The 12,506-nt window shown below is 37.7% G+C and overlaps 1 protein-coding gene and 1 pseudogene across 1 annotated transcript; one reads left to right on the top strand and one right to left on the bottom strand.

Moving 5' to 3' along the window:
• The first annotated feature begins 901 nt into the window (after positions 1–901).
• Positions 902–1,449, top strand: LOC128772939 (40S ribosomal protein S15a-like; annotated as a pseudogene).
• Positions 1,450–2,307: 858 nt separating this feature from the next.
• On the bottom strand, positions 2,308–10,716 carry TAF13 (TATA-box binding protein associated factor 13). Its single transcript, XM_019457730.2, has 4 exons — positions 10,599–10,716; positions 9,665–9,743; positions 5,727–5,824; positions 2,308–3,673 (listed from the first exon to the last, which is right to left on the bottom strand). Exons 1-4 carry the CDS (start codon positions 10,623–10,625, stop codon positions 3,503–3,505), a joined length of 375 nt encoding a protein of 124 aa, XP_019313275.1. The 5' UTR covers positions 10,626–10,716; the 3' UTR covers positions 2,308–3,502.
• Positions 10,717–12,506: the final 1,790 nt, after the last annotated feature.

Below are 12,506 nucleotides of genomic sequence, written 5' to 3'. Positions count from 1 at the left end.
AAAACAATTTTCTGTGATGATGGAAATGTCCTGCATCTCCACTGTTCAATGCAGTAGCTACTGGCCATGGGACTGATGAGCACTTCAAATGAGGAACTGAAGTTTTAATTTTATTTAATTTGAATTAATTAAATTTAAATAGTCCCATGTTGGGGCTCCTGGGTGGCTCAGTCAGTTGAGCTTCTGACTTCTGCTCAGGTCATGATCTCACAGTCTGTGAGTTCGAGCCCCGCATCGGGCTCTGTGTTGACAGCTCAGAGCCTGGAGCCCACTTCGAATTCTGTGTCTCCCTCTCTCTCTGACACTCCGCCATTCATGCTCTGTCTCTCTCTGTCTCAAAAATAAACATTAAAAAAATAAATAAATAAATAGTCCCATGTGGCTAGTGCCTGCAATATTACACAGTGCAGCTCTAGATATTAGAAGAGAGCCATGATATCTTGTTATTAGAATTCAAATAAGTAAGCTTGTGAATCAAGTCAGCACACATCTGCTATTTTTGTCTGCCCAGCCTCTCTTTCCCTTTCTTCCTAATACTATCCAGCTCCTACCTCCCACCCTGATCACTTCTGGGGAGTTTCTGTATTGGTAAGTGAAGTAGTACCCTCCATCAGTTGTATGACTAGAAACCTTAGAACTGCTATTATATTCTCTTCACACACTGAGGTTTCTGAGAGAGTAAAATCAAAATTAGGACAAAGATGGACAGTCTTGATTCTCAAGTTCTTAGACCTAGTCAACCCTGGGGAGTCAATACCATCCTTACTTTCCCTTGTTTCAGCTGGATAAAAACAATAAATTCCTCTTTTGCTTATGTTATTTTTGAGTCAAGTTCTATCATTTGCAACCTACAATACAATGTCCCACAAAAAACTTAACTCCATTTTTCCGTGCTACCATAATGGTGCACATGAATGTTGACATGGATGCTCTGAAGAGCATTAACAATGCTGAAAAGACAGGCAAATGCCAGGTTCTTATTAGGCCATGCTCCAAAGTCATCATCCGATTTGTAACTGTGGATGATGAAGCATGGTTACACTGACAAATTTGAAATCATCGATGATCACAGAACTGGGAAAAACTGTTGTGAACCTCATGGGCAGGTTAAACAAGTGTGGAGTGATCAGCCCCAGGTTTGATGTACAATGCAAAGATCTAGAAAAATGGCAGAATAATCTGCTTCTGTCCTGCCAGTTTGGTTTCATTGTACTGACAACCTCAGCTGGTAGCATGGACCATGAAGAAGCAAGATGAAAATACACAGGAGGGAAAATCCTGGGATTTTTTTTTTTCTCTAGGGATGTAATACATTCATGCAAATAAAATGCCTCACTGGACTCTTAAAAAAAACCCACAACAACAAAAAACACACACACAAAACTAAACAAATGCCAGGGTCACTAGCAAAATAGTAAGATTAATGGCACTGCTATAGACTGAATTGTAACCCCCTAAAACTCATTATGCTGAAGCCCTACCCCCCACCCCCATCTGACAATATGGGAGATGGGGCCTTTAAAGAGGTGATTAAAGTTAATAAGGGGCACCTGGGTGGCTCAGTCGTCTCCGGTCGTGATCTTGTGGTTCGTGACTTCGAGCCCCACATCAGGCTCACTGCTGTTAGCCCGTCAGCACAGAGCCCGCTTCAGATCCTCTCTGCCCCTCCCCTGCTTGTGCTCTCAAAAACAAATAAATATTTAAAAAAATAATAAAGAGGTGGTTAAAGTTAATAAAGCCATAAGGGTGGACCTCTGAACTGACAGAACTGGTAACCTTTTAAGAAAAGAAACAAGACAGCTCTCTCAGGAAAAGTGAAGACACAGCAAGAAGGAGCTATCTGCAACCCAGGAAAAGTCCTCACCAGACCCCAATCATGCTGGCACCCTGATCTTGGACTTCCAGCATCCAGAAACACGAGAAGGTAAACTTCTGTTGTTTAAGCTGCCCAGTCTATGATATTTTGTTACGGCAGCCCTAGCTCAGACAGGTACCAGTATAGCTCTCCTAGTGCCAGTTACTACCAGTTCTTTCAGGGTGAAGTTGACCCTGATTAGCAAAAATAGTAATATATTGACATTTTATTATTCCATTCCCATTCTTGATTTCAGCTTAGACTGGAGTAGCTTTTCAATTGGTTTTTACTTTTTTTAAGTAACAAAACGCTCTGTCCAGCTATCTTGAATCTCATTAAATCAGAAAAATTCTATCAATATAGAAAAAGTCTTTACTGAGATTAAGCAGCCAGAATTACATTACTAGTAATGGAGAGGAAAAGCTGATAAATCACATAGTCAAATTCATGTATTTATCCTTTTAACTTTTGACTTTATTCCTTGTATCAACAGGTTAAGAAAGCAAGATTCTCTTACATATTGATTTATAGATAATGTTACAAGCAGCACACAAAACATTGTTTCACAGAGTAATATTCAGTGATCCCATTAAATGCAGTTCTAATCCTTATTTTAAACTAAGTGCAATAATTTAATACAATAAGCTGAACGCACACAAAACTTGTATATCCTGAACTACAAAAGTGGTTTCCACAACCATACATGGTTTTAGTCAAGTACACATTTCCACAATGAACAAATACTAACAAGTATGTTAATAAAACACTATCCTAAATGCTTATCCTGCCATCAGCTTTTTAAGCAATACCTTCCTGTTACTGAAAACATTTATTTTTAGATGCTTTAATCTAACCTGGGAAAATGAGTTCTCTTAAAACTTGACAACTAGTATATTATAAGCTCCAAAGGTTTTAAATCAAAAAAGCCTTCCAATACGGAAGAATTCACATGAAACTTTTAGTTAAAAAAAAAAAACCCAACATTCTTGTTATCTAAAGAAAAGAATATTAAACAACAAATATCTCAAGACAGATAAACATTCCTACAAAAGACTGTATTTTCTTGTATCTTCTCCCTAAAAAAACACAAACCAGTTCACTATCTTTTAATAACCTCCTAGACTACTATAAACACTCCTACAAAAGACTGTATTTTTTTGTATCTTCTCCCTAAAAAAAAGCAAACCAGCTATCTTTTAATAATCTCTTAGACTACTATAGTCTAAAAACTTTAGAAGACATGAAACACGTCTTAGCTATCATAGTCGAAGGTGCCCTTTAGATTTCATATATTAAACAGCTACAGTATAGCCTACACCTAATGGCACAAATACCTAATACATAAATACTACTTCATCATTTAGACAGTCAAAAGTCAGAAGGAACTGCATGGTTTGCAAGGTACTTCAACTTACATGTGGTCATTAAAACCCTGTAAGTAATTCAAGTATAGTAGTATAATGGCAGACAATTCAAGGCTCAAATATCACTCTAAAATTGAAGACATGAAAAAAAAAAACGGAAAATTTTGTGTTCGTCCATCCTTCACCTTCATGGCTAGATATAGAGACCTTACAGTGGAAAATATACAGTTATTATATATGGTTTCCCCAGAAGATAATGAAGCTTCAGAAAGTACAAAAGGTGTCAAGATCCATAGTTTGCCTCATCAAATGCTTTTCTAGCTCGTTTCAATTCTTCATTCATAGTAAGCAAGTCTTTAACCCTAGCAAACTTCCTTGGGTCCTTTCGAATCAAGAAGACGATATCTTCAACTTGTACCCGACCTTGTCTTCCGATTGACATTGCCTTGTGAGTCTATTACAAAAAAATAAATTAATTTTAAAAAATCTAATATTTTACTTTTTATTTGCATTTACTTAATACTGGTGAGTTTGAAGACTTTCTCTTCTATTTATAGCTATTCATTTGTGAATTGTGTTTATATTCATGTCCTTTGTCCACTTGCTACTGTGTTATAGCGATGCTTAATGCTTTATAGACATCTTTTAATACTAATGACATTAAAACTATCAAATTTATTGTTTCTTTTTTTTGTTTTTTGGTATACCTAGTCTTTGTCTTCATTTGTATAAAATAATTCTGTAATTTCGTTGTAACTGCATATTTCAAAACTGCATTTTAAGCTTTGTCTAGTAACGAATAGCGGTGAGTAAAAATAAACAAACGGTGGTGAGTTTTCCCCTTAAATTCAAATAAATCTCATCTCCTATCATATATTCATCCTGTGCAAAAACAAAGGTTCATCATAATATTATTTCTAACGACTAAAAAAGGGGAAATTAAGTGTTTAATAAGGCATTAAATAAACAAATTTGGGTACATCCAACCAATTAATATTATGAAGCCATTAAAAATATTTATAGAATATTATGCAATGACATGGGGAAAGTGTTCTACTTATGTAAGTGAAAAAGAAGGCTCTAAGACTAAATACACTATATGATTTCAATTTAATAAAGTTTAAAAATATGTGCAAAAAACCAAAAAAATATTCACCAAAATCTGAGCATTAGTTGTCTAGATGGCAGGATTACAGATTTCTATTTTCTCTCCTGTACTTTTTTATAATTCCTAAATTTAACAAATATTCTTTTTATAAATGGAAAAAAAAATTTAATGCATACTCTCTGACAGGAATTTTACTTCTATTATTCTATACTAAGGAAATAATCCATAACACAGGGTAAAAACTCACAAGAACACAACCAAACTCAGTATTCCTATCCCTGTGAATATATCCAAGGAGGAGATGGGAGGACATTTCATGAATATGGTCATATCTATTTAGATCAAAATAATCTGTAACTTACTTATGCAAGAGAGAAATGGTTAAATATATTAGAAAACAATTTATTTATTTATTTATTTTTTAGAAAACAATTTAAATGAATTTCATCTAACTACTAAAATAATTGTGATTAGAATGTAGAAAATATATATTATAAAACTCTGAGTAAAAGAAATGTTTACTATGATTACCACTATATGTAAGCACTGTACACATTTTTTTTTTAATGTTTATTTACCTTTGAGAGAGAGAGAGAGAGAGAGAGACAGAGTACGAATAGGGGATGAACAGAGAGAAAGAGGGAGACACAGAATCCCAAGCGGGCTCCAAGCTCTGAGCTGTCAGCACAGAGCCCGAAGCAGGGCTTGAACTTGTGAACCGCGAGATCATGACCTGAGCCGAAGTTGGACACTTAACCGACTGAGCCACCCAGACGCCCCTTTTTTTAATTTAATTTTTTTTTTTTAAGCACTGTATACATTTTTAAATAAATACTGGAAGGGGAGATCTTACATTAGATAATGGGATTATGGTTAATATTTGTAAATTTTATTCTAGAATCTTATAATTATGTCCTTATAAATAAAATTCAGGAGAAGGTAGAATATTGTGTGTGCACATATACATGTGTGTATGTTTATATGTATATATCATATATATATATATATATATATATCTTAAATATTTTTTTTAACCTTATTTATTTATTTAGAGACAGTACTCAAGAGCGTGACCAGTGGAGTGGCAAAGAGAATGGGAGGGAGACAGAGAGAGAATCCCTAGCAGGCTCAAGTGTGAACTCCCAAACCATGAAATCATGACCTGAGCGGAAACCAAGAGTCGGATGCTTAACCGACTGAGCCAGGTCATGATCTCCCTGTCCTAAGACAGAGCCCCATGTTTGGCTCTGCAATGAGGCATGGAGCCTGCTTGAGATGCTCTCTCCCTCTCCTTCTGCCCCTCCCCCATGCACGTGTGTGTGCTCCCCTCCCCCTCTCAAAAATGAAATCTTAAAAAAAAAAAAATTAACTAAGACAAATTACAAAAAAAAAATCTTACCATTTCAGTGATGAACTCTATGACAAGGTCTTCAAGAATATCCACTGACTCAGTATAAGGATTCTGGTCATCCCCAAACCCATACATCATACATCGCACTGCAAAAGAACAATCATTTTTGTTTACTTGAACAAATTTAACAATTTTACCAATACCTTTTTCAAATTAGAAATGGACCAAATAAGACAAGATACTTGTATAAACATATATTATATATTTGTTGTCTGCAAGTATGGATTTTGGTGTAAAAGACTTTTAAACACAATCTCATAACCAATTGTTCCTACAACTGTTCCTACCTGTCCTTCCCTACTAGGAACTCCTGTTCCCTCCCAGCCACTGAACCTTGATGCCAATATTCTTTCCCTAATCTCTATTATCTATTCACCAACAACCCCAGAATACCTGTAACTAGGAAACTCCATGCCAGGGACAGGATGAGTAGCAATGGCTTAGCTCTTACTGGGAGTATTCTATGTGTGTATGGGGGGGGGGGTGGGCAGGAGGGGCAGGCAGGGGGTCATTGGAAAAGAGAAGGCAAAATCCTTTCTGATACTAACACAGGAAAAAGGACATGAGAGAAAGTGCTCTAATTGCTTCTTATAGGAGGAACACGGTAATCAAAAGGAGAAAGCAAACAGTGTGGAATCTTGACATTTCATTCCCTAGATCAATGCACTGCTAATAAAGTCCTTTCAGGCTTCAACCAAAAGAACCACAGAAAATGCAAAAGAGAAGAAAAGTCTAACACAGAGTAATAAAAATGGGTGCTAACAGCTAAAACTTACATAGACCTTACTATGTACCAGGGATATAGTTTTAAGCCTTTCACATACATAACTCATTTAAACCTCACAACAATCCTTTGAAGTAGATACTATTATTATCCCTATTCCATATAGACGAGAAAATGGAGGCACTGAGCTAAGTGATTTACCCAAGCTAAGTGATTTTCCACACAGACGTAAGAGATGGAACCTCAGTTTGAATGCAACCGATCTTGCTCCAGAGTCAATATTCCTCCTCTTAACAGTATTACACTTCTTGGTAGTTTAAGGCAGATGGAATCCATGTGGATTCTCATCCTATAGTCTATAAACTCCCAGTTAGTCCATGGATAGGCTCTAAGAAATCCTTGAGGCCTTCTGAAATTAAATGCAAAAATTTTATACATTATTTGTGTGTGTGCATTTTTCTTGAAAGAACAATCTGTTCTTAACAGTTCAGAAAGGGGTATATAAATGTTAAAAAAAAAAAAAGGGTCACAGGTTGGAAATGTTTTGTATATGGATCTGAGTGGTGGTCATATGTAAATAAGTAAAATTCATTAAGCTGTTCATTTAAGACTAATACAATTTATTTTAAGTACAGTAAAGAAAAAAAAGGAACTCCTAGGACATTTCTAATGGAAGATATGAGGGGCACCTGGGTAGTTCAGTTGGTTAAGTGGCCAACTTCAGCTCAGATCATGATCTTGCAGTTCAGAGCGTTGAGCTCTGTGCTGTCAGTTCAGAGTCTGGAGCCTGCTTAGGATTCTGTATCTCCCTTTCTCACTGCCCCTCCCCCACTCCTGCTCTGTCTCTCTCTCTCTCTCTCTCTCTCTCTCTCTCTCTCTCTCTCTCGCTTTCAAAATTAAATATTTTAAAACGTTAAAAAAATAATGAAGGAATGAGTACATTAAGAATAATTCCTATTTAGGAGAAGCAAAAGCTGGTAGAACTGAAAGGAGAATTGAATAGATCAAGCCTAGGGAAGAAAAGAAAGGGGCGACTTGGAAGTTAGCCTGGGACTGAGGTATCCCTAGAGTTTAAACTGGTAAGAGCCTTTATGTCCAGATACAGGGAGTAGAAAACAAGTTGTTGTTTTTTTTTTCTCTTTTAGATTCTGACAACTTTGCTTTTTTTTTTTTTTTTGAGATAATTTCAGACTTACAGAAGAGTTACAAAAAATAGTAGAGTTCCCAAATACCCTACATCCACCTTCCCCTTATTTTAACATCTTATATAACCAAAGACATTTATCAAAACTAAGAAATTAACATTGGTACAAATATAGAACTTACTCAGATTGTACCAGTTTTTCAACTGATATCCTTTTTCCATTTCAAGATCCCACGTTATTTAATTACCATGCCTCTTTACTTTTCACTGATCAGTGACAGTTCCTCAGACATTTCTAGTCTTTTATGACCTTGACACTGTGGAAGACTCCTTGTTAGTTATCTTGTAGAATGTTCCCCAATTGGGTTTGTCTGGTGTTCTTTCATTATTAGGCTGTGGGTACCCATTAGTAGAAAGGATACCATAGAGGTGATGCGCTCTCTTAACTGGCTGAGCCACCCAGGCGCCCCTGATGTGCAATCTTAATGCATCACGTGATGTTAATATATATTACTGGTGATGTTGACTTTGATCATTTAGCTAACATTTTAGACATTACTTGTCTGCCAGGATTCTCCACTGCAAGCTTACTATTTTTCCTTAAATATTTTGAGTAAGATACTTTGCCATGAACATTTTGATGGGCACAATTCACCAGTATGTATGTAAACTGCACTTGGTTAAAAGGTTTGTAAAGATACAAATACCAGTGAATGCTCTGAAACTTTGTGTTATAGTAGCAAAAAAATTTTTAAGAAGAAGATTTAGGAGAATAGATCTTGGCCAGTAACAGATATCAAGATTCAGGTAAGACCAGAAGGCTGTGAAAATTCCAAATTTTTATCATCACAAAAATAAAACAATTCAAGTAGAACAAAGGTTTCTGCTAACAATTGACTATGCAAACATCACACTGAGATGCTCTAGCGTGGGAATCCCCTTCTTATGCTGATTAAGAAGCAAAAACACATACAAATGGAGTAAACAGTATCAGAGATGGATTAAACAGTGGTCAGCTTTAGGTGAGAAATTGAGATATGGAGGATTTGAGTCATTAAAAATATAAAGACAAAAAGACATAGTGCCTGCAGTTTCAAGAGCATTTGGAAATGACTGAGCCTGACCCAGCATAAATAAACCATATATTCATTTGTTAATACTCAGCCATAACTATATGTAAAGGACACAGGTTGAAGAGTGCATTCTCACAGTGCCTTTCATGGGCTGGCTTTGACCATCACTAGACACAGCAGCTCTTCCACTTACTTGCCAAAAAGGGTCAAACCTGTCTATTGAGGGAATACACTAGAGAACCAATCAATACATTATAATTTCCATGCCACTGTAATGCCTTACACTGTTCACCATTTTTCTGTATTTTCCAATGCCTTAGTCCACAGCCCCAACTTAATTCTTACCCTCAGCACCTGTTCCAGGATCCATTATAATTTTTGACTTACAGTCAAAGGAGTCCCTGCTCCTACTGCTGCAATAGTAAAGGACATAAAAAGTAATGGAGGTATGTTCTTAGTCCCTGAGTTGAAACACTGATCACATTTCCTCATTTTAAAAAACTGTGTATTAAAAAAAAAAATGTGGGGGAACCTAGGTGGCTCAGTTGGTTGAGTGACTGACTCTTGATTTCAGCTCAGGTTGTAGTCAGTCCCAGGGTCATGGGATTGAGCCCCAAGTTGGGCTCCACACTGAGCGTGAAGCATGCTTGAGTTTCTTTCTCTCTCTCTCTCTCTCTCTCTCTCTCTCTCTCTCTCCACCCACCCCCCCAGCATGTGTGTTCTCCCCAGCATGTGCGTTCTTTCTCTCTCTAAAATAAAAATTTTTCAAAATGTGTACATACAAAACCCACCTACCCACATACAAACATATAAATTGGGGGTCAGGATCATTACTATCCATGATTCACAAGTTAAACAATCTTACAGGCAAGTCTGAGAATATTGTCCCTACAGAGAAACACATTCAGAACATTAATCTACTTTGAACAAACATGTCCAAAAGTTTTTATCATCTATAATTAAATCATTGTCAAATATTACTTACATTCTTTAGAAAAAAGTCTCTTCCTTTTACCCTGTCCACCTTCTGCACCTCCTCCAATTTCTTCACTTTCTTCCTCAAACTGTAAGTTAAAAATGTATATACAGAAATGTCAAGCACTGCATTTGACTTTTAAGTAATTAACATTAATTTTTTTCCACTTTCAACACTAATTATCATGCCAGAAAGCCTAAAACATGCAGCAAAAAAATCATGAAACCTTAGCATTTTAGGAGCCTTAAAGACTATCCAGTCCAACTTCCCACTCAATGCAGGAATGGCTCCTACAGTGTCCCTAACAAATAATTTTACTGCCTCTGCTGGAAGCGTTTCAATGACCGTACTTTTTTTTTTTTTTAAACCAACTAGTTAGCCTATTACTACACAGTTTTACTGTTAAGAGTGAATCGAAGTAAGCAAAACTATCTTTATTTTTTATTAAGCATTGTTTATACAGTGCTAGGAACTTTCTTCAAGTAAGCCTTAACCCCATTTTACGACACGAAAACCAAGGCTCAAAGTTAAGTAATTTGCTCATAGATAATAGAGATTTTGAAACACAAATTCCCTGACTTTCGGTCCATTATTCCCACTACTTTACAGTAAGTATATAGTTTTGTTACTAGTTGAAGTGTTGGTTCATAATGAGAGCTAAAAATAATTAGCTTCGTCCTATGATAATTCTCCAGGCGATTCAAAGAGTGTCTGACAAATAGAGACCAAAAGCAAAGGGCAAGGGGCCACCTTCCCACTCTTCACGTCCTGCCCCACACACTAAGAGATGAATCGGGAGGGAAGGGCTAGCACGGCGTGAAGTCCCCGAACTCTCTCCAGTGAATTCGCGAAGGAAAACCTCGAGTGATTCTGAACTCGAGTTCCACTTCTGCACCCCAGGGAGTGAAGAAAGGACTGAGTTGCAACAGTGGTGGTCACTCACGGTAGGATCTTCCTCCTCGTCTGCCATGCCACCAGCCAGCTTACAGGGCTCAGCCGCCTCGCTCCCAGCGGGTTTTACTATATCCGCGGCCTCACTTCCGGTGACGCGCAGGGAGGGGCGGGGCGAGACGGAGCCTAGTCCCGGCCGGCCGGCTGGGGTGGAAAAGGCGTGGAGATAAACTAACAGGGGACCGAAGCCGAGTTTAGGGAGAGAGGGATGAGCTCTAGGCTCTGTGTTCAAGATCACAGATTAATTAAACATTCGCAAAGTAAAGGGGGCGTGTATCTCCTTGTGACCCTGAATTTGCTTCTACATATCGAATCACCTCTTCCTGATTTGGGGCTGTGTAGTTATGCGTCGTTGGGGGTCCTAGCAGTCCTTGGGCTGCCCGAAGAGTGTACTTAAACGATTTTAACAACTTTCAGTTACACCATTATTAATTGCCAAGCACTATACCGGTTATCGGGTGTGTTTTTCTTCGCTACTAGTTTTTAAGGGGGTGATACTACCCCTTAGACTGAGGATTAAATATGTGTGCGGAGTTTTTTGATCAGAACAGTAATTGGGAAAAACACCGGCGTTAGAAGGCTAAAGGTAGGGATATAAAATGTTATGCAATGCAAGACACGATACCACACAAGGAAAAGTTGTTCCACAATGTTTCTGAATGTCCTGCTAAACATTCATGCAAGTGAAAAATCTGTAATTATCTGAACCTAGAACCTTTGTTAAAACGTAGACACAAAGCATGTCCTATGCTTTTAACTTACATTTAATTTTCTAGGAATGAAACTATGAGATAATAGGAAAAAATATTTATGGGTCTCTGCTGCCAGTTTCTGGCACAGAACTCCTAAAACCCTTGCAATTTCCTTGGTGATAAGAGCATAGGAGCATCTTTTGTTCTTATGAGGCAATTTAGGATGGGATCCTAGATGGGGGCTGGTCACCAGAAAGACCAAGCCATGATTAGAAGGTTGGGGTTTCAGCCCCAGCTCCCATTCTCCAGACGGGGGAGGGAAGCTGGAAATGTAGTTAATAATTGATCATGCCTACATGAGGCATAAAAATCCCAATAGTAGGGGTTTTGGAGAACTTCCAGGTTGGGGAACATACCCACCTGTGAAGAGAATGACACACCCCCAACTCCACAAGGACAGAGAAGCTCTTCACTTAGGACCCTTCCAGACCTCGCTCTCATCATAGGCTGTTCATCTAAGTAAATGTTTCCATTAGTTCTGTGAGGTGTTCTAGCAAATAAATCCAAGGGGGAGGAAGTCATGGGAACCTCTGATTCATAGCCAAGTTGGACAGAAGGTGGGGACTCTGGCACCTACTACTTGTAATTGGCATCTAAAGTGGGAAGCAGTCTGGTGGAACTGCACCCTTAACTCATGGGATCTAATTGAATTAAATTAGACTTGAATTAAATTGAATTAAATTGTAGGACACCCAGCAGTGTCACAGAATTGTTTGCTGTGGGAAAAAAACCCCACATTTAGTGACCAGAAGTGTCAGAAGTGAAGTGTCCTGTGTGAAAGTAAAGAGGAAAGATACACAGGGAGGAATGAACCAGAGTTTTTCCCAAAATAGCAAGTACCATAGAAGTGGAGAGGTGTATACTTTGTTTTGTTTGAAACTTACCAAGAGCTGTGAACCATTTCAGGAAATAACGTCACCAAAGGCCAAATCACTTGTAATAATTTGGGTAGCCCATACTCACTGGGTGATAATGCTTTTGTAGCTCCCACATTCATTGTGATTCTACATATAGGTCCAAGCATCTGAAACCATTTTACCCTCTAGTGTAGTCATGCCTGAGCATTCACATATTGAAACACGTACTATAATTCACTGTCTGTATTTTACCTTTATATTACATTAGGGCATTATATATTATTTTTAAAT

This window comes from Panthera pardus, unplaced genomic scaffold (genome assembly GCF_024362965.1).
Source record: "Panthera pardus isolate Hobbes unplaced genomic scaffold, ASM2436296v1 HiC_scaffold_11, whole genome shotgun sequence".
In the NCBI taxonomy this organism is placed as follows: domain Eukaryota; kingdom Metazoa; phylum Chordata; class Mammalia; order Carnivora; family Felidae; genus Panthera; species Panthera pardus.
This window is presented reverse-complemented; position numbering and strand designations above follow the sequence as displayed.